Source organism: Heptranchias perlo, chromosome 3 (assembly GCF_035084215.1).
Source record: "Heptranchias perlo isolate sHepPer1 chromosome 3, sHepPer1.hap1, whole genome shotgun sequence".
Taxonomy (NCBI): domain Eukaryota; kingdom Metazoa; phylum Chordata; class Chondrichthyes; order Hexanchiformes; family Hexanchidae; genus Heptranchias; species Heptranchias perlo.
In genome coordinates, this window is record NC_090327.1 from 80,876,071 (window position 1) to 80,899,117 (window position 23,047).

The window sequence follows — 23,047 nt, forward strand, 5'->3', positions numbered from 1 at the left end:
AAATGGAAATTAATAGAACCATAGAAAAAATACTGCACAGAAGGGGGCCATTCGGCCCATCGTGTCCGCACTGGCTCGAAGAACAACCAGGTGCCCATTCTAATCCCACCTTCCAGCACCCGGTCCGTAGCCCTGCAGCTTACAGGTGTAGGTCCAGGTAATTTTGAAAAGAGTTGAGGGTCGCTGCCTCTACCACCAATTCGGGCAGCGAATTCCACCCTCTGGGTAAAAAAGTTTTTCCTCATGTCCCCTCTAATCCTTCCACCAATCAGCTTAAATCTAAGTCCTCTAGTTCTTGAACTCTCCGCCAGTGGAAACAGGTACTTCCTGTCTACTCTATCTGGGCCCCTCATAATTTTGTACACCTCAATCAAGTCACCCCACAGCCTCCTCTGCTCCAAGGAAAACAACCCCAGCCTTTCCAATCTCTCCTCGTAGCTGCAATTTTCAAGCCCTGGCAACATTCTTGTAAATCTTCTCTGCACTCCCTCCAGAGCAATTACGTCCTTCCTGTAATGTGGTGACCAGAACTGCGCACAATACTCCAGCTGTGGCTTTACCAGTGTTTTATACAGTTCCATCGTTACATCCCTGCTTTTGTATTGTATACCTCGGCTAATTCCATATGCCTTCTTCACAACCTTATCTACCTGTACTGCCACCTCCAGGGACCTGTGCACATGCAATCCAAGGTCTCTCACTTCCTCTACCCCTCTCAATATATTCCCATTTACTGCGTATTCCCTTTTGCTGTTTGTCCTCCCTAAGTGCATTACCTCACACTTCTCCGGGTTGAACTCCATTTGCCACTTTTCCATCCACTCCACCAACACATTGACATATTCTTGGAATCTACAACTATTCTCTTCACGATCAACTATACGGCCAATTTTTGTGTCATCTGCAAATTTGTCAATTATGCCCCCTAGATTCAAGTCCAAATCATTAATATATACCACAAACAGCAAGGGACCCAAAACTGAGCCCTGTGGCACACCACTGGCAACGGAATTCCATTCGCAAAGGCATCCATCGACTTTTACCTTTTTGTTTCCTGTTACTGAGCCAATTTTGGATCCAATTCGCCACATTTCCCTGTTTCCCATGGGCTTTTACCTTTCTGACCAGTCTGCCATGTGGGACTTTGTCAAATGCCTTACTAAAATCCATGTAGACAACATCCACTGCACTACCCTCATCAATCCTCCTTGTCACTTCCTCAAAGAATTCTTTTTTTTAAATTCGTTCATGGGATGTGGGCGTCGCTGGCGAGGTCGGCATTTATTGCCTATCCCTAATTGCCCTTGAGAGGGTGGTGGAGAGCCGCCGCCTTGAACCGCTGCAGTCCATGTGGTGACGGTTCTCCCACAGTGCTGTTAGGAAGGGAGTTCCAGGATTTTGACCCAGCGACGATGAAGGAACGGCAATATATTTCCAAGTCGGGATGGTGTGTGATTTGGAAGGGAACGTGCAGGTGGTGTTGTTCCCATCTACCTGCTGCTCTTGTCCTTCTAGGTGGTAGAGGTTGCAGGTTTGGGAGGTGCTGTCGAAGAAGCCTTGGCGAGTTGCTGCAGTGCATCCTGTGGATGGTACACACTGCAGCTACAGTGCGCCGGTGGTGAAGGGAGTGAATGTTTAGGGTGGTGGATGGGGTGCCAATCAAGCGGGCTGCTTTGTCCTGGATGGTGTCGAGCTTCTTGAGTGTTGTAAGAGCTGCACTCATTCAGGCAAGTGGAGAGTATTCCATCACACTCCTGACTTGTGCCTTGTAGATGGTGGAAAGGCTTTGGTGAGTCAGGAGGTGAATCAATCACCACAGAATACCCAGCCTCTGACCTGCTCTTGTAGCCACAGTATTTATATGGCTGGTCCAGTTAAATTTCTGGTCAATGGTGACCTCCAGGATGTTGATGGTGGGGGCTTCAGCGATGGTAATGCTGTTGAATGTCAAGGGGAGGTGGTTAGACACTCTCTTGTTGGAGATGGTCATTGCCTGGCACTTGTCTGGCATGAATGTTACTTGCCACTTATGAGCCCAAGCCTGAATGTTGTCCAGGTCTTGCTGCATGCGGGATCGGACTGCTTCATTATTTGAAGAATTCAATCAGGTTTGTGAAGCATGACCTTCCCTGAACAAATCCATGTTGACTATCCCTGATTAAACCATGCCTTTCCAAGTGACTTTTTATCCTAATAGGTTCAGTTTTTCAATATATAAATAAAAACTTAATCGAAATGTCTCACTTCACTCCTGCATGTTGCTCTGTCATTGTCACTGTTTAGTAGTTAATTATTTTGCATTTGGATCCAGACTACTTTTCCTATATTTAGCTGTATTATGCTGTTACTATTATGATGTGTTTCAAACTTCAGCAAGCTGATTTATTTTCATAGTAATAATGTTACAAACAAAGGGACATATTGTTCTCTTTTGATGAATAAAAGATTGACTGCCTGTATCTTGCGAACAAACTCAAATCAAGAAGGTGCAATTTTGCTGCAAAATTTCTATAAAAACTTCATTTGTCAAGCAGTGAATTGCTACTAAACTAATATAAATGTCGAATATTTCTTTCATTCACCTCCTGGAAAGCTGAATGCATGGCTCAAATGGCACAATTATCTGTCCTGATGTTGGCTGTGCATTCCAGGAAGGTCGCAGGTTGCATCCTGCTCTGTGCTGAATTAACTGATCTTAGCTGGAGCAGCAATGGAGTTGCTACAGTTGCCTTAGCAAATGCGAGGGGTCATTTTAACCTAACTCACCCGGCAGGGAACTCACTGGATCAGATCGGCTGCCCGTTTTGCACCCTGCCCGACATTTACTTCAGTGGGCGGGGTGTAAAATGGGCAGCCAATCTGATCCCGTCAGTTTCCCGCCGGGCGGTTGAAATTACCCCCTGGATTAGGAAAGGGAAAATTGGTCAGAATATCCACTCTTAACAAGAAGAAGTTCCATTTATAAAGCACCTTCCAGTGTTTAAAAAAAACATCCCGGGTACCTCACATATGGAAAACAGACACTGAGCCACGAAAGGAAAGGTTAGGAGGAATGATCTAAAGCTTAGCTGAAGCTGGAGGAAATACCCAAGGTAACTGCCATCAGTGGAATCACACTTTCGGGAAAGGAGGGGAGGGGAAAAAGTTGGAGGAGAAAGTGACACAACAAAGATGTTGAAAACCTTGTTTCACTGACTAGGATATGAAGATCATTGTACATAGCATTGTTGACCTGCATGCTGAATGTTTTAGGTTGAGGGGTGTGTGACACAATCCATAAATTTGTATTGGGCGTAAAGAGCACGGCAGCAGATTACTGCCTATGAGGAGCTTGATGTGGAGATGCCGGTGATGGACTGGGGTGGACAAATGTAAGGAATCTTACAACACCAGGTTATAGTCCAACAATTTTATTTTAAAATCACAAGCTTTCGGAGATTATCCCCTTCGTCAGGTGAATGAGTGGAAGGTTCTCAAATCGCATATCTTATATTAGGCTGGGACAGCATCACACCAATCAAAAGGTGTCGTCGTCGTTCAAACAGGCCAGTCACGGAGAACAGCACGTCCCAGTACACTGGATATACATTGTGTCAATTACACAGACAGAAAGAAAGAGACCCAAATGGCAGAGAGAGAGAGAATATTAAAACACATAATTTTTTTTTCCCCTTTTTGCTGGTGGGGTTATGTGTAGCGTGACATGAACCCAAGATCCCGGTTGAGGCCGTCCTCATGGGTGCGGAACTTGGCTATCAACTTCTGCTCGACGATTTTGCGTTGTCGTGTGTCTCGAAGGCCGCCTTGGAGAACGCTTACCCGAAGATCAGTGGCTGAATGTCCTTGACTGCTAAAGTGTTCCCCGACTGGGAGGGAACCCTCCTGTCTGGCGATTGTTGCGCGGTGTCCGTTCATCCGTTGTCGCAGTGTATGAGGAGCTTGGACTAAGCCCATTTAAGTTCTAAGACTTGAAAAAGAGCATCAAGTTAAGAGCATCGCCATTCTTAATATAAATATGAAGAACATATATCGGAATGATTCTCGGAGTAAATTGTTAAGCATATCACTTAAGTAAAGGCAACACTCATTAGGGTAGAAAATGTCCCAAAACATTAAGGATTGTTTAAGGATTTCCTTTCGACAAGTGAAAATCATGTAACAGTGTCCACATGGCTGCTACTGCTTGCTTCAATTTTACTTAGACTGAAGTACTGAACCTATGTATTTTGCTATCTAACTTCAGGATATATTGTCCACAAAACTGTATGCAGGAAAATCCACATCTTGCCCGGGTAATTGGAACCCGCTTCTACTCTGACGTAAGTAGCTGGAATACATCTTGCTAGGTGATTTCTTTCAGTTATTGTATGAAGTTCTCAGTATTGTATCATAGTTAATGTACTTTATATAAACCGGGAATCCAATTAACAGTTTTCTGTGTACTACATGATAGGCTAGACATCATCTCCGTCTCCTCTAACTGGATATTATGACTCTGATTCATTTTTTAAAATATGTCATTATCAAATACATGTTGAATTAAGAATTTCACACAAGAAGTGCATCATGGATCATTAAAGTTTGTTGGATTATTTGTGACTTTTCACCAAACCAGATAGAACCCCTACCGACAGGAACACAGACTAGACATAGGGTAACAACATTGTTGTGCTGATTCTCCAACCTACAATGCCTTTGAGCGCAGCTCCCTGATAACAGAGCACAATTGATGAATTTAGCCTCAATAAGCCAAATAAGCCTGATGACAACACTGTAAAAGGATTTTTAAAAATCTAATAACTAATTCTATGAACAGAGAAATAGTGAGCGAAGAAGCCTGATAAACTAATAACAGCGTAATTCGTGAGCTTACCACTGCTGTCAAATGCCTGCCGTACACCAGGTTTTATTTTGCTTGCATCTGACCAACAGTCAAAGTTTTCAAACTCTACCCCATTGAAAAAAAAATTCACGAATTTGTTCACAGGCAAAATGCACTCACGCATTCAATCGTTTGCTGTGGCTTTTGGAAACATCCAGTGTATAATTTTTAAAAATACTCTGTGATGCCATAAATTGTTCATACAATGTATTCTAGGAAGGATGCCACCACTGGTACCGTCTGCATCTGGGCTATAACACTTTCCAGAGAGCTTGGACTCAAAAGCCAAACCGATATTTATTTATTTATTTATTATTACTTTTGTTTGTCAAAATTCTATGGAAAGTTTTACAGTACAGGTACAGAGAACAAGGGAGCCACAGTGATGCCATCCTCTCCAGAATGAATTTAATGTAGGAAAGTAAGTCATATCCATGGCTGGCGAAAACATGTAATGTTACAAGTGGGAGTTCCACATTACAACAACATGGATAAGAAATTGAAATTTACCATTTAAAAAAAAACTGGAGATGAATTTTCATCTTTGTATTTTTACCTATAGTGCTCTTGGTGCAAAGCTTTTCCCAATTTGCTGGATTTTACGTCCTTTCACATTGAGCTTGCTCATTTTCTCAATTTGCATTCGCAGCACATGAAGCTTTGCACCAGAAGTGCAAAAAAACCCACTTACCCCACGCTAAAGTTTCCCTTTTAAATCTGAGATGGTATCAATCGTACAACTATACAATAATAATGTGTAAAGCAAATAAGACTTTTACGGCATTTAAACTCAATATTTCATCCTTTTTTATTCAGTGATATTTATTATAGTAAGCATTCCAATATTTTATGCCAGTTCAGTAGGCCCAAGGAATGTTAAACCTTTTATCACCATATTCAGGGACATAAACCACACTTGTAGTTATAGCCCAGAACCTCAAACTCTTTGAAACATTGACAGCCATGTGACAATATTGTCCCTTCCAAATTGACAAAATCATGATTGTGACTTTTTACTAACTGCATGTGCTAGATTTGCACAAATGCATTTGCTTTAAAATGGTGTTAGTGATTTCTGAGTAATTGCGTATGCGCAAACTTGCACATTACCTGTTTTTCCTGTTCAATTTGCCCCACAGTATAAACAGGATGTTTTGGCAGTGTGTGAGCTATTAATGTAAAAATGACGTTAGACTATGCAGTATTAAAAACTTCAGACTTTAACTTTCTGGATCATTTAAAAACATTTTATTACTTCAGTAAGCTCTATAGTTGGATCTTGAATCAAGATCTCCTGCTCCTCCCAAAATATTCCTACCTTTTTTGAATGGCTGCCATTTTGGTCTTCTGAATTTTACTCAGTGAAATTCAAGGGAAAATGATGAATCGAATACTGTGATAATCTGAATTATGTGACCCGTGAAACACTAAACAATGTAAATTAGTTCGCAGCACAGTGATAAAGAAGGGCTATGAATTGTTTGTACTGGCTTACAAAATGCGTCAAAGAGCACGTGGATACTAGGAATGATACTGCAGCATAGGAAAATAACTGGACAGTAAAGTTTGACAGGAATGTAAGATTTCTTCTGTTCAAACATCATTGTGTAACCTCGTCAGAAATGCGCCAGAAACCCTGTTCACGCAACAAAGTTATGGCGGCTCAGTGGCAGAAAGGCTGTGAATTTCCTCAGCCTATGTTTTGAATCTCGCTTCTCAGAGAAAGCCACTCAGTTACTGCCAGCCACAGGACTGACAGCGAGTGGTTTCATTAGAAATAGCACTGATCAGGAATATGAATTAGGAAATGTTCGGGACAGGATAATTCAGTACCAACCAGGTACTGCTGTACACTTGCCAGTCACCATCCAGTACAGTAAATGGTGGTGATCTGCACTGGTTCCATTGGAGCACTCAGCTATTGGTCGTATAGTTGACAGCAACTGAGCAGAATCTTGTTGAGAGGACAGACTTGAAATGACAGGCCTCTAAGAAAAGGGAAATAAAGCTACAAAAAATCTATTATTGGGTCTGAATTATTTTTTTTACCATTTTTGGCACTAACTTGTCGCAGTATTTTCTATGAAAGAACAGCCCCTATACTTTTCTTTTAATTTTAGTAAAGTTCAGAAATTTACACTATTTGTAGCAGAATGAAATGCGACCGTTTTTCATGGCTTACGATTAGGTCTCACAACTGTTATGTTAATATTGTAAGTTGAAAATTGTGCTGAAAATTTTTAATAGTGTCATTTAATAAAATATGACCGTAGGACCAGAAGAACGTACAGGACTACAAGAAACTGTTACAGTCCATTAGGCTTTTATCAAATTACAAAAAATAAAATTCTGGTTAGTAATTTTAATCGATATCTATAAAATATTACGATCAAACATTTTTGTCCGAAATCTGTGCTTGGCTGGACACTGGCCTTTCACCTCTAGTACCTGTGCACAAATCCAGCTCAAACTGATGGGATGAAAGTATCCTCTGTCTGCTGGCTGTAAGGATGTTTTGTGAAATGGGTTTGATCCATCTCAATCCAGTTCCTCGTGTCCCTGGGCCTACAGCACAAAACTGACCCTAATTCAACACCACTTGGAAATCTCACTCAGAGACGCCACAAGATGGCTGTTGTGGGAAATGGGAAAAATGTCACACTGTTGCAGTAGGGATGCTCTTCTAAGGTCCGGGCTGAGGCACATTGTTGGGTTTGAGTAGAGTGAGCTTTACTCTACATGTGGCTGTACTACACCTAACCTGAGAGTTCTTGTTACTAAAACTGGGTGCCTAAAATAGGAATAGTTTCATTCCTCAGTACCTTGATATCACCTTTTAAAAAAAAAATACCTAAGATATTGCATACTTTGTCATGGTCATTAATAAAATATAACGAGTAGGTAAAACAATATTAGTGTTACTTCATAGGGCTCTTTATGGATTATTAGTCTCTGTCAGTATTCATGACAGATTGTTTAAATGATCAGAGTTCATTAAGACCGATGATTTGTAAAGGGTATTTCATTGTTTATTAATTGGTCAAGCTGCCTCCAAGAAGTTTGGCTTTCTCTTTCATGTCAGATACTTATTTTCTTTCCCCTCTGTCTAAAGCCCAAATCTGTTAAGGCTTAAATATTGCTGCTGGTCTGGTGAATCTTTTTTAACAACTCTCACTCCTGCAAAGGATACAAGAAGAGCTCATCACCTATTAAATGCAACTGTAATTGTCTCCATATCTATTTTATGGATATTAGTGTGATCACTGCTCCTTTTTTCCTCTAAGCTGCAAATACACACTGTCCTAAACTTTTCATTCTCTTTACGTCCTCACTGTTTTGGTATGAAGACTCATGGCACAAACTCTTATACTTTGACTTATTTTTCACAATGGAGTTAAGATACCATGCTGTCTAACATAATTTCAAATCCAAAGTGGTTTGTGCTTCCTGATGCTTGTGATTGAGGGGTGAGGCTGCACAGAGACAAACTTATTTCATGTATTGATTATTTTTTAATGTTGTTTTCCCCCAGAGATCCAGTATTTGCAGAGCAGCAGTACATGCCGGGGTCATTCGTAATCATGAAGGAGGTTACATTGACATGATGCCAGTTGATAAAAAGAAACATTATATTGGCTCGTACCAGAATGGAATATTCTCCGAAAGGTTGGAACAATAATCTAAAGCAGCAGACTTAGTCAGATGCCAAAGTTAATTTTCGAACAGCAGAGCTTATTGAACTTATTGGCTAGAGAGAAAAGCATAAACAGGCTGAAACAGTCTGTCCCATCCCAATGTTATGCAAAGTAATTAATGAATTTAGTGGAGGGTATGGTATGCAGGACTGCCTGGCTCTTGTAAGCTGATAAAACATATCCCCCTAAAAGCTGCTTACTAATACAGCATTCATCAAATATTGCTTTCTATAACTGTTGTTTACAAAGTGTCTGGACTTCATAGGCCAATACCAGATATTATGGGATGAATTTTGGGATTCATTAATCATTGAATTTCTTAATATCAAATTTGGAATCATCCTGAATATTCTGTTTTTTCTAATCCATAGGAACTACATTTTGATAAGGATTCTAAGACCTATTGCACTTAAATGTACACTGCAATTAGTGCAAGGATCTTAAAAAAAAAAAGATTCCTATGAACATTCTAAAAGTGTGTCTACAGAAATGAATACAATATGAAGCAGGAAGAAATACCACCATCAACAATAAAGAAAACCAGTTTGAAAAAAATAAAAGTTAGCTGTATCTACACAGAATATTCTTATATTAAATGACTACATTGCTAATAATGCAAATGATACCAGTAACGAGGTCTATCACCACGGTGAATCCTATATATCACCATCCAAGGCAGTCTTGGATAGTGATTGGGAGGTACCACCCAGTATGTTAGCAGTAGAGGTTTTTTGGTGGTGGAAGGGAGAGTGAGGGAAAGCTGATAGAAATACAAATACCCTCTTCCAGGTAAACATCATCTTAATTTTTTTTGTTTCAGCATACCTTGCTGAGGTAGTTTATCTTGAAATTACTCCGTCCTACTGTAATATCTGCTTTAACTACAAGCTACAGTGCACACCACCTGTGTTCAAGCTGTGCCCAAACCTTCATAGCACAAGAAACTAGCCGCCGTTATTGTTGTCTGGCACTAAGAACTAGTGTCAACTATAGTGACTGTGGCCTAGCTTCACCTTGTTCAAAATTAATATTAGTGCTGCATACATAATGTGACATCAGACATGTGAATATCCTCCTCACAATACACCACATGTACAATATTTTAGAAAGTTGCTTTTATTTCAAAGTCATTTCCTTTCATAGATTAGTTGCATACAGGGATTTTTTCCCCCATTTTTTAAGTTTGAGCCTTTCTTAAAAATGGACAGATACTTTTGGAGTATAAAATTAGATTACTTACTATAAGAAATAGGACATTGTAGCTTTAGAATCAATCATTGAAAGAGTGTGTGTCTTAATAATGTTATTTTCTCTTTTCTTTTCTTTTAGCCTGAAAAATCCACCTGGAGCTAAAGCATTCAGAATATTTGCGGTCATTTGATTCCAGAGAAAAGAATATGTTAGTGCAGCACTTGGAAGAAGCAAAGGAAAATATTTAAACTATTTCCTGTGCTTTTTGCTGAGTTGTGAAATTGGCAGAAACAGTTTAATCCATTGCAAACCAAAAATTTCTGTACCATATATTGAAAAAGAGTATCACTAAACATCAGAAACACTAAGAGGTACTTTGTAAGTTTAAAAATAAAACTGTCCTCTTTTTAATTATACTTAGTAATTTCAAAAGTGTAAATTTATTGTTACCTAACAAAATGCTGCTAATTCAATAACACAACCGAAAAAATAAAAAGAAAGTTCAAACTGAAAACCAAGATTAGGTAGAACTAGCCTAATACTTTAAAAACCTGGCAATTACTCCTGCAGGCCAGGAAGTAAATCAATTCTAATAATGTATTATTGGTAGAAATGATCAGCTTGTAGAGACAATGGGGGAGAAATTGGAAGTCAATGCGTCTGTTATTTGGGTGAAAAAGAGCATTAAGGGGACAAATTTGTGGCACGATCTCTTGCATCCAATCTCCCCCAGAAGTACGTCAGCTGCCAAATTGGAAGCCGGCGACTTCCAAGTGTCCGGGGTGCCCACCTGAAACAGGCGTTCGATGCATTGAATTTGCAAACTTGGGTCCTAACGCTAGTTTTAGGACCCTACACCAAATTTTTCATCAACTGGGCAGTGCTTGTCCCCCACATGCTCTGCCCAGTTGATCTGGGTCTTCAGCGACCAAACTAGCACTCCTTAAAGGGACCATTGGAGGCCATCCACAAAAAGGTAAGTGAACTTTTTTTATAGTTTTGTTTCTGTGGATCGAGGTGGAGTAGGAGTACTCCTTTTTGGCTCTGCAAAAGTACTGTGATCCACTGCCAGCCCAGGCTCAACCCCCACCCCACCTTTTCCGGTTTGCCTCCCCCTCCTTCCCAGAACCTACCTGCGGGCCTGCTCAGCGTCGGGAGCCAGGCGAATTGCTATGGCCCCAACCAGTGAGCTGCATTGGGACACTCTGCAGCCGATGTGGCCTGAGGCCCAATTTCGAGTGGGCCTCAGGCGATGCCTTCGGGCACGTGTTCACCTCGTGACACCCATTTCACACCAGATATTGGCACTACTGAAATTTCTCGGCCAATAGGTAAAATCCAGTGTATAAATCACACTTTCACACCAGCATTTTTAAAGTCATTAAATAAAATTCCAGGCAAAATTAGAGTAGTTTATGCACAGGTGGGACATATAACCTAGATTATAAAGTACTACTCTGGAAAATAAGATAGCACATTTACATTCCATGTTTTGGTATGTGAAACATGGTATAAAGGCGATGTTTGTTTCAATAAAAAAACTATATTGCTTACAGACCACAAAGCTGTTGAAAATTATTTATGTTATTTTATTCTCATGGCAAAATTGTCTTTTGTACTCATAACTTTAAACATTTTACGGAATCTGTCTTTCAAACAATGCTGTCTGCCATTATGTATCTCTGCTACCTCAGATACCTGGTTGTAGTACATGTTCTCAGACTTTTTTTCAAATCTGAAAATGCATTCTCTCAAATATTTTGAATTAAAGACCCTGTAAACAGTAAATGTTGCACTGTTGTTGTTCAGTTTGTCTTCCATTATTTGTACACAGGAGAGGATTTTTTTTAACTCTCCAGAAGCAGTTTTGTTTGCCCATAGCCACATTTTTGAAAAAAATAAAATGAATTAGGAGAATAATAAATTCCAGCCTTTTTAGATTTTTTTCAAATAGGCTACTTTAGTAAATCTGTGGAAACGTAGATACACATGAAGAGTTTTCACTGCCACTTTAAATATTTCCCATTTTAAATTACTTTTAGTGAGATCTGAAAGGACTATCCATCTGTGTGTCACTGTGTCTGTCCGTAACTGTTGGATAACAGTTGTAAATATCTTCTCTACATCAATACAGTGTGTCAAAGATTGATTGTGTCAAATGTTCAAATTTCTACGTCAATGTACCTGATCATGTTAAAACATTTAAAGTTCTATGTTAATGTGCCTGATCATGTTAAAACATTGAAAGTTCTATGTTAATGTGCCTGTTTGTGCTTCTCCATGGCTTGTAATAGCTGGTTTGAAAACTGCCAACCAGTTGTATCTGAATCTCGTATCCCATTTGTTAATGATCTTTATTAAAATCATAAAGAATTTTTACAGCAGTGTGTTGATTACTGAAAATATTTATTGTATGCTACTAAATTTGTAGAGTTATAATAAACAGACCTATTAACATCAAGGCAAAACTTGGTGGTTTTTAATTTATAACATACTGCTGGGAAGAAAAAGAAATAGGTCAATTTTAACCCACTCTTCCTGGTCGGAACAGATCAGGGATGCTGTTAAAATCGATTGATTTTACTTACCTCCCCGTTCCTGCTGTAATTAACTGCTCACTTCATTAGGTTTACAGCAGTTATGGAAAAGGACAAGCAACAATCAAATGTGAAATACTCAACTGGAGGAGACAAAATTTCAGTGAGTTGAAAAAGGATCTAGCCCAAGTGGATTGGAAACAAAGGGCTCAATTTTTGGATGTCCGAGCCGACGGGTTCGTGGCGGGAGGATCTCCGAAAATCGGGGATTCCCGGGGCAGGTCCGGAGCCCGGCTCCAACCCCCGCATGCAGGAGTCCTGCTGGCAATTAAAGCCGGCGGGATCCCACTTAAGGCAATTAATTTGATAGTTCAGGTCGTTAGCAGACCTGATTTGTAGGATATTTCATGAGGGGTGGGATTTTCAACTAAACAGAGTGTTTCCCGTACTGGGGGAAACACTCCCAGTTGAAATGGACGTGTTGCAGTCACCAGCCTGTGGCAGCTGCAAAGGTCCATTTCACAGGTGGGGAGGGGGGGGAGACCCTCACTCATTGCAGGAGGCCACTCTGTCACTTTGGACAAAGTTTGGCCTCCACCACCCTCCTAACAATAAAATTCACAAACTTGGAACCTCAGCCCCGGTGTGCAGACACATTTACCTACCTTGCGGACCCCCTCAAACGTACATCTTCTGGATGGGGGCCGCCATAGCTGCAGTCATGACCTCCTCAGAGGACGAACAGCATCACCAGCCTCGCCGGCCACGCCGTCCACCTCTGACACATGGAGCTCCACAACACAGTGCTGTGACACATCCACCTACACAGCAGGAGGGAGGGCTACCACAGAGAGAGATGTGTCGCAGAAGGCACTACCCTCGCCACAGGGTCTACAGACCGAGGCTCAGCTTCCTGTGCCTCTCTGAGCAGCAGCGCACACGGAGGCTCAGAGTCACTCGACATGTAGTCGTGGACATCTGCAGCCTCCTTCATGCCGAGCTGCTCCCGGCTGGCCCGAGCATCATCATCTTACCTGTCGCTGTCAAAGTTACCACTGCCCTCAACAACTTCTCCTCCGCATCCTTTCAGGGTGCCACCGGGGACATCGCCGATGTCTCTCAGTCGTCTACACAAAACAGCCCTGCAAATACACCTGCACCCATTCTGCAGTGACACAATGGGTGGCATCAGTTGTGGGTCTTCATGGTGATCCTCAGGAAAGGACATTATTGCACAAACCAGACAAGATTTTCAAAGACTTGTCAGTAGTGGTGATAACAATTTTTTATGATTTTTTTCAAACAGAGGAAAATAAACCAAAAACATGACATTTTGTCTTACACCCTTGTGTATCCCCTTTGTGCTCGCAAATCCTTCGCCTTACGTTTACAGGAACCCCTACGTGGTGCTACCCCTGTGGCTTCAGCAGAGGTAGTGGCAGGTTGCTCTTGTCCATGCCCTGACTGATGAGATGCTTTGCGCGGACGCCCTCTGGGTTTCGGTGCCCGTGAGGGCCCGTCCAAAGACTGCTCCACCTGCACCTGTGCAGGGGCAGACTCGGCCACCTAGAGAGGAGGCAGCATTCTGGGTACTGGTTGAGAGGGGGGCAACGGGTGAGACGTGGGAGAGCTTTGAGTGGCATCCCCACTTCCATTTCCCCTTTCACCATCATCCCTCCCCTGGCCCAGGCCCACATCGCTCCTTCCACCCTGCTGGACGACAGTTTCGAGGACTTGTGTGAAGCCTTGGAAGGCCAGTTGTAAGGTATCTGTCAGCCTGTTTAAGGCAGCAGAATGTTGCTCACCCTGAATCAGAATGGCCGTCGTCAGGGCCTGAATGGACTCATTGTTGAGCCGTGCTTGAAGCTCGATGGAGGCTAGCCTTTCCTCTACCTGGTGTGGCAGGCCCCCTCCAGTCCTTGCCCTCTCCCAGGCATTCTGGCATCTCTTCTCCTATCAAGGCAAAACACAGAGGCGTGATTGAGTGATGGTTGCATGGTGACCCGCTGCATGCATTGGTGTGGGTGGGAGTGAGCGTGAGGGAGATGCATGGGAGGGTGCATGTGAGACATAGCCAGGAGATTGTATGAGGATTGGGCTGCGTGGTAGTGTTCGAATGTGAACTGGGGCGGTGAGTAAGTGCAGGCAAGGTGAGGATGATGGTTGAGTGGATGTGAGGAGTGATGCGAGAGCGTTGTGGTGGCAGTGCAGAAGGGGTTTTGTGATTGTGGAGGTGATGTGGAAGACGGAGTGTGCGAGAATGCGTAAGTATACTCACTTTGGCTGACTTGGTTAGGTCATTAAATCTCTTCCTGCACTGCACCCAGGTTCTGGACACATTGCCACTGCTGGTGACCTCCTCGGCCACCTCCAGCCAGGCCTTCTTGGTGGTGGACGTGCTGGTATCTTCAGAAATGCCGACACTTCCTCTCATCCAATGGGAAAAAAAATTGCCTCCACCTCCTCACCCCATCGAGCAGCACCTGGAGTGAGGAGTCAAAGAACCTTGGAGCAGCTTTGCCTCTGGCCTGCTCCATGCTCCTAAATTGGTTCTTTGCTGATGGATGAGCTTTGGAGGACTGCCCCTTTAAATAGGGCTCCTCCTGCTGACAGCCTGTGATGCGGGTGCGCATTTTGCCCGTTGCGCAGGTCTGGAACGGGAAACCCGGAAGCCAAGGTAAGTGCCTTCAATTAGGCTGCGATCACGTGTGGATCACCCCAAATTCACTATGTGCATTACCCACGCGCCCAGTCGACCCCCCGCTGCCAACCAAATATCGAGCCCAAAGATTGAGAGGTAAAACAGTAAATGAACAATGGGAGGCCTTCAAAGACGAGTTTGGGTACAGACTAAACACATTCCCACGAGGGGGAAAGGAAGTATATCCAAAGCTAGAGCTCCCTGGATGACTAAAGATATAGAGATTAAAATGAAACAGAAAAAGGAGGTTTATGATAAATGTCAGGTTCATAATTCAGTAGCGAACCAAGCTAAATACAGAAAGTGGAGAGGAGAACGGAAAAAGGAAATGAGAGGGCAAAGAGAGTGTATGAGAAGAGATTAGTGGGTAACATAAAAGGGAACCCAAATATTAAAAGGGCAGTCAAAGGAAGGGTGGGGCTGGTTAGAGACCAAAAAGGAGATGATCTTGTGGAGGCAGAGGGAATGGCTGAAGTACTAAATGAATACGTTGCATCTGTCTTCACTAAAGAAGAGGATGCCGCCAATGTCACAGTAAAGAAGGGGGTAGTCGAGAAATCGAATAGGATAAAAATAGATAAAGAGGAGGTACTTAAAATGTTTGCAGCGCTCAAAGTAGAAAAGTTACCCGGTCCAGATGGGATGCATCCGAGATGGCTGAGGGAAGTAAGGGTGGAAATTGCGGAGGCTCGGGCCACAATCTTCCAATTCTCCTTAGATATGGGGAGGGTCCCAGAGGACCGGAGGTTAGCAAATGTTATATCCTTCTTCAAAAAAGGGGAGAGGGATAAACCTGGCAAATACAGGCCAGTTAGCCTAACGTCAGTGGTGGTCCCAGGGATAAAAGATTTCAATTATGTGGAGACTAGAGAAGCTAGGGTTCTTCTCCTTCGAGCAGAGAAAGTTAAGGGGAGATTTGATAGAGGTGTTTAAAATCATGAAGGGTTTTGAGAGAGTAAATAAGGAGAAACTGTTTCCAGCTGCGGAAGGGTCGATAACCAGAGGACACAGATTTACAGTAATTGGCAAAAGAACCAGAGACGATATGAGGGGAAAAAATGTTTATGCAGTGAGTTGTTATGATCTGGAATGCACTGCCCGAAAGGATGGTGGAAGCAGATTCCATAATAACTTTCAAAAGGGAATTGGATAATACTTGAAGGGGGAAAATTTCCAGGGCTATGGGGGAAGTGCAGGGGTGTGGGACTAATGGATAGCTCTTTCAAAGAGCCGGCACAGGCACGATGGGCCGAATGGCCTCCTTCCATGCTGTATCATTCTATGATGTAAGGAGCTGAGGCACCTGCGGAAAGCAGCCAGTTGCCTCATGAATACATGAAAACCATTGACTTCGGTGGAAATAAAAATCGGGAGAGATGTAAAACGGGCTGCTGACTCACTGTCACCCATTTTACACTATTGCACAAAGTCAAGATATATCCCAGGGCCTCTAATTTAGCAATGAATGGCACTAAACTGGTAATCTCATTCAGAATGAAGCAATTAAGAACAATTGGGAAGCTTCATTAAAAGGCATGACGGTGGATAGGCAATGGCTAACATTTAAGGAACAAATGCATGAATTGCAACAATTATACATTCCTTTCTGGCGCAATAACACAAAAGGAAAAGTGGCCCAACCATGGCTAACAAAAGAAATTAAGGATAGTATTAGATCCAAAGAGGAGTCATACAAAGTTGCCAGAAAAAGTAGCAATCCTGTAGATTGGGAGCAGTTTAGAATTCAGCAAAAAAGGACCAAGAGATTGATTAAGAGGGGAAAAAATAGAGTATGAGAGTAAACTTGCAAGGAACATAATAGTGGACTGTAAAAGCTTCTACAAGTATGTAAAAAGAAAAAGATTAGTGAAGACAAATGTAGGTCCCTTACAGTCAGAAACGGGAGAATTTATAATGGGGAACAGGGAAATGGCAGAGCAATTAAACAAATACTTTGGTTCTGTCTTCATGGAAGAGGACACAAATAACTTCCCAGAAATTTTAGGGAACCAAAGGACTAGTGAGAAGGAGGAATTAAAGGAAATTAGTATTAGTAAAAAAATAGTGCTGGAGAAATTAATGGGACTGAAAGCTGATAAATCCCCAGGACCTGATAATCTGCATCCCAGAGTACTAAAAGAGGTAGCCATGGAAATAGTGGATGCATTAGTTGTCACCTTCCAAAATTCGATAGATTATGGAACAGTTTCTGCAGATTGGAGGGTGGCAAATATAACCCCACTATTTAAAAAAGGAGGGAGAGAGAAAACAGGAAACTACAGACCGGTTAGCTTAACATCAGTAGTAAGGAACATGCTAGAGTATATGAGAAAGGATGTGATAACAGGACACTTAGAAAATATCAACGGGATTAGAAAAAGCCAACATGGACTTATAAAAGGGAAATCATGTTTGACAAACCTACTGGAGTTTTTTGAGGATGTAACTGGTAGAATAGATAAGGGAGAACCAGTGGATGTGGTTTATTTGGATTTTCAGAAGGCCTTTGATAAAGTCCCACATAACAGGTTAGTGTGCAAAATTAAAGCACCTGGGATTGGTGGTAATATACCAGCATGGATTGAAAATTGGTTAACAGACAGGAAACAGAGAGTAGGAATAAATGGGTCTTTTTTGGGGTGGCAGGCAGTGACCAACAGGGTACCGCAGGGATCGGTGCTTGGGCTCCAGCTATTCACAATATATATCAATGATTTGGATGAGGGAACCAAATGTAATATTTCCAAGTTTGCTGATGACACAAAACTAGGTGGGATTGTGAGTTGTGAGGAGGATGCAAAGAGGCTTCAAGGCGATTTAGACAAGTTGAGCGAGTGGGCAAATACATGGCAGATGCAGTATAATGTGGGTAAATGTGAAGTTATCCACTTTGGAAGGAAAAACAGAAAGGCAGAGTATTATTTAAATGGTGATAAATTGGGAAATGTTGATGTGCAAAGGGACCTGAGTATCCTTGTACACCAGTCACTGAAAGCAAACATGCAGGTGCAGCAAGCAATTAGGAAGGCAAATGGTATGTTGGCCTTCATTGCAAGAGGATTTGAGTACAGGAGCAAGGATGTCTTACTGCAGTTATACAGGGCCTTGGTGAGACCATACCTGGAGTATTGTGTGTAGTTTTGGTCTCCTTACCTAAGAAAGGATATACTTGCCATAGAGGGAGTGCAGCGAAGGTTCACCAGACTGATTCCTGGGATGGCAGGTTGGTCATATGAGGAGAGATTGGGTCGACTCGGCCTGTATTCACTCGAGTTTAGAAGAATGAGAGGGGGTCTCATTGTAACGTATAAAATTCTGACTGGGCTAGACAGACTAGATGCAGGGAGGATATTTCCCCTGGCTGGGGGTCCAGAACGAGGGGTCACAGTCTCAGGATACAGGGTAGGACATTTAGGACTGAGATGAGGAGAAATTTCTTCACTCAGAGGGTGGTGAACCTGTGGAATTATCTACCACAGAAGGCTGTGGAGGCCAAGTCACTGAATATATTTAAGAAGGAGCGAGATAGATTTCTAGACTCAAAAGGCATCAAGGGGTATGGGGAGAGAGCGGGAATATGGTATTGAGATAGACGATCAGACAGGATCATATTGAATGGCGGAGCAGGCTCAAAGGGCCGAATGGCCTGTTCCTGCTCCTGTTTTCTATATATCTAAATGTGTAATATGCTTTAACATATGACAGGCCTTTAACCAATTACATCCTTTGATGCAGTAGTAGCAACAGAGAGGCTTTCACCATTCTCTGAGCTCTGGGAGTGGCTCCAATTGGTCAAACAGTAGCTGAATAAGTGATAAATTCGTAATAATAAACTGCACCTGTATTGAAACTGTGGAATTGAAGATAGCAGACTGACTTAAACTTGCCCTCATCTTTTAAATCAATCTGCGGATTATTATTTCTTTAACATATGACAGGTCTTTAACCAATCACATCCTTTGATGCAGTAGTAGCAACAGAGAGGCTTTCACCATTCTCTGACCAGGTAGTCAACTGGCCAAATATAAATAGTTATTGAGCCTTTACTTTATTTCTGAACGTACAACACTAGTTGGTAATTACATTTTATATATTGTTTGCCAGTATCAGCATATAGATGTTAAAAATGCACAACTTACTTAACTTGGCCAGTTCATGTGAACTTCTGTACAGAAAGGCACAGCTGCAGTAATTTAAAAATACTACCTGAGCAAAGTTGCTGAAAAACATATCAGATGAAAATATTTTCTAAGTATATATTTTCTAACATCCGTTCCCAAGCAGAAATCTGGTCTGAAACCTTAAGACTGGTTGATCTTGTCAATTTTCTAAAATAGACTTCAAACGCCGCTGATTTTGGCATCGAATGGGGTGCCCACTGGACTCGGGCGGGATGCTCATTAATAAATGTAAATCGGCATCCATGACGTACATGGGACCACATCGCCATCTTAACCCACTCCTGAGCGGGCCACTTGCTGCATTAGCCCAGCCAGGTAAAGCTGTTGGGAAACCAGCAAAGCCCTCTAAAGTAAGGAAAAATATTTTCTTAGTGGGGTCTGGAGGAGCAGGAGTGTACCTCCAGAGCCCATAAGGAAAGTCCGGGCCTTTGCTGTCCTGGGCTTCCCCTCCCTCCCCAGCCACGAGACCTCACAACATCCCCCATCCCTCCTCGACTTACGTTGCAGCCAGAAGCTTTCTTTTCGTCCCCACCCTCCCAGCCAACTGCTGCTCTATGCCAGAAACTGGTGAACAGCTGACCAGCGGCAATCAAATGTGGCCTTGCAGCTAAAATCTTCTGGGCCTCTGATGAAGACTCCCTCGTAGGATTGCTGTCCGCTCCCACTGGCTTCCATGTCGGGCGTTGAAAACGGCCCTTTAGACTCCGAAAGATAATAAGGAGAAAGCTCCAAGATATCAAAGCAACATTATTGAATCCTGACCATTTCATTAGAGCTTATTAATATTTTACTGTATTTCTACTACTGACATTTTTATAATTGAATCAAACCTGTCACTAAAGTGCACATCTAAGGTTCCACTGATGGCTCAGCAAGTGACCAATGAGCAAATGAGCCTTGTTGACCAGGTCTGATTCACAGTTTGTGCTGAGTTGTAGCAGTTGTAAGGACATGAGAACTGTTACCAGGGGAGGGAGAAATCAGCCAGGTTTTCTGCCCCTGATCACTATTCATCGACCTCTGCTGGAAGTGGGTATGTGTGGACACTTATAAGGGCTGATTTTACAGTCCAGCTACTTTCTGCTTAGCTAGCTAACAGTGCCATGATCTGACTGCCTGCAAGTTCACGCAGTCACCTCATTAAAAAAATTAGTCATAACTATCATTGCAATGTTGGCCCTCTACAGGGAATTGGCCTATTGGAGGATGTCCAAAATCTGGCCATCAGCTCAAATTTAAAGGGGTGTGCTCCCTTAAAGGTAAGTGATTGTCTATGGGATAAATATTATTTCAAATTTTATCATTTTAAGTATTTGCCAGCCTTTGCCTTTGGGGGCTGGGTGGGGGTGGGGGAAGGAAGTGACAGGGAAAAGCAAAGTAAAAGGAACCCCAATGAGGAGGCACAATCAGAGTCTATGGGCACATGACGGAGCAGTACAGCAACTGGCCACTTGTATCCTGGTTCTCCTTCCTCAGCTCAGAGTCCGTTTATTATAAGCTTACCTGTGATGCGACTTCTCCTTATCCTCAAGATCCCTGAAAGCAAGAGGAATTCCTAGAGGATTAGCCATTGGAACAAGTTAGGTTGCTTAAATGAATTTTAAGTTCTCCGGATTGTTGCAATGTGAAGAAACAAGTAAACCTAAAAAAATAAAAAGTGTAAAAAGTCAAAAACAAATGGTTAAACTAATCTACCTGACATCATGCAAAAAAAGGATTCAAAAAGTAAAATATGCAACTATGTGACAAACAATCCTGACCCAACAAACCAAGCTTTAGAAAAAAAACTACTCAAAGCCCAGGAAAGACTTTCGACGACAGCCATTTGTGGGGGAGGGGGGTGTTTAGGATGGTGACCGCATATTTCCCAGGCAAATCTTGGGGCCTTGTAGGCCTGGTAAATTTAAATAATTTTTGAAGGCTTATTGAGGCTTCTGCTTGCTCTCAGTAAATGCAGGGGGTAAATTTTAACCCCACGAACGTGTGGGTTGGGAGTGGGTGGAAAGGTAAAAATCGTAAAAAAGTAAAACCCGACCCCAACCCGCCTCCAACCCTCCCACTTCTGGTTTTAACGGAGGCGAGTCGAGGTGCGGGGTGTGGGCGACCAACCCACTCTCAGGAGGTGGGTCGGTCAGTGAAAGCTTTTGAGGAGGCTGCGGGCCTCCATTTTAATAGGTTTTTTATTTTCAACTCCTGGGGGCCGGGATTCCCGGGCCTTCTGCTTCACACCACGTAAGAAGAGGTGAGAAGGCCCAGATCAACAGGTAAGTGCCTTTATTGCACTGCTTGTGGGCCAGAAGGAGCAGGAGTGTTTCCTCCAGGCCCAATAAGCCTACCTGCTGCGATCCCACACACTGCAATCGGCCGAAACCCCCCCACCCCCAACGATCTCCGACCACCCCATCTCTGACCCCCCATGATCTCTGACCCCCCAACCTCTGACCTCCCTGATATCCAACCTCCTATGACTGAGCCCCTGATGACCCCCCCATGACCGCCGATCCCGATGACTCCCCCCGATGACTGACCCCCCCCACTGATGACCAACTCCCCCACCCACCAATGACCAAACCCCCCTCACCGGTCTAAGACTTACCTGCCGGCATCCACTCCCTGGCTTCTCTCCCGTCTGACTGATAGCCAGCCTGTCAATCTAGCTGGCTGCCGGGCGGGAAACCTACAAAAAAATATGAAAGCTGTCCTTACGTCAAAATCGTAAGGACACCCGGGAAACCCGTATTTCTGTTTTCCCATCAGGAATTCCCCTCCACCCTCTCCCCGTTAAAATTTACCCCCAAATCTCCAGTGATCCAGCACAATCTGACTATAAGAAACCGGCCTGTGCTATCCTGGCACAGTGTAGGTGAAAGGCCTACTCCCAGGACTGTCCAACCCCTCCCACATTTAGATCCAATTACAAAGTTACCTTTTCAGTATGCAGCAGCTGTGATGCTCCCAGTAGACGAGTAGCCTCCGACACTTACATTTAATGTTCACAACAGGCAGGTAGCCACGTGAGATTTACCCCAGCAAGAAATCCATGCCTTCAAGAGAGAAGGGGAGAGGGGAAAATTGGTGAGAGAAAAAAAAAGTTGTTACAGGAACCTTCCAAATTCACTTTTCTAGCCTGATTCCCTTACATCTGTGAAATAGTTTATCATTTCCAAACCCTCAACCAACATGGTGGAATATTTTGTCCCAAATATAACTTGATTTATTTTATCAAGCACGTCATGTGCATAATATTTTTTGCGAAAGGCTGGCCAAGTTGAATTTCCACACATTTAACAGGTACGTTGTTGTGAGACAGGGAATGACTGAGATTTATCAAGTAGGGAAGATAGCAGGAATATATTCAGGATAGAAGTGCAGAAGGGTGAATTTGGGATTTGTTTTACACAGAGACACTAATTATTTGATGAAAATATGGTACTTTCGCTGTCAACATCTGAGGTTGTAAATATGATGTAAAAAAAGCCTCCACTCATATAGGTGTTGTTAAAAGACTTGCAGTGGAAGGAATTTGTTTAGTGCGCATGTCGGTGCGAAATGGTCAGAGTGATTGCTCCGCGCACCCGATGATGTGGGTGAGAGGAACAAACCATTTTGGTGCTCGGGACTTATTTGATTAAAATTGGTGAACTGCCATCACTTCTTGCGCTGTTCATTGGCAGCCTGCCCAATGGGGAGGGCAGAAAATTGGGCATCCCTGATGCCATTTAAAGGCAGCCTGCACCTCTTAAAAGGGAGGTGCACTTTGGCTGCAATCATCAATTGTAAACAATTTTACATTTACCTGAGGAAGGAGGAAGCCTCCGAAAGCTTGTAGATTTCAAATAAAAATTGCTGGACTATAACTT

General features: G+C 42.8%; 1 protein-coding gene across 2 annotated transcripts in view; it reads left to right on the forward strand.

The window, feature by feature from the left end:
• Nucleotides 1-12,236, forward strand: part of LOC137316660 (cysteine-rich secretory protein LCCL domain-containing 1-like) — a 50,574-nt gene extending 38,338 nt beyond the window's left edge. For both annotated transcript variants that reach the window (XM_067980517.1, XM_067980509.1), the window contains exons 13-15: nt 4,244-4,319; nt 8,415-8,548; nt 9,907-12,236. In XM_067980517.1, the coding sequence (XP_067836618.1) occupies nt 4,244-4,319; nt 8,415-8,548; nt 9,907-9,958 (262 nt within the window). In that variant the 3' untranslated portion in view covers nt 9,959-12,236. The remainder of the gene's footprint in view (nt 1-4,243; nt 4,320-8,414; nt 8,549-9,906) is intronic.
• The last annotated feature ends 10,811 nt before the right edge of the window (nt 12,237-23,047 follow it).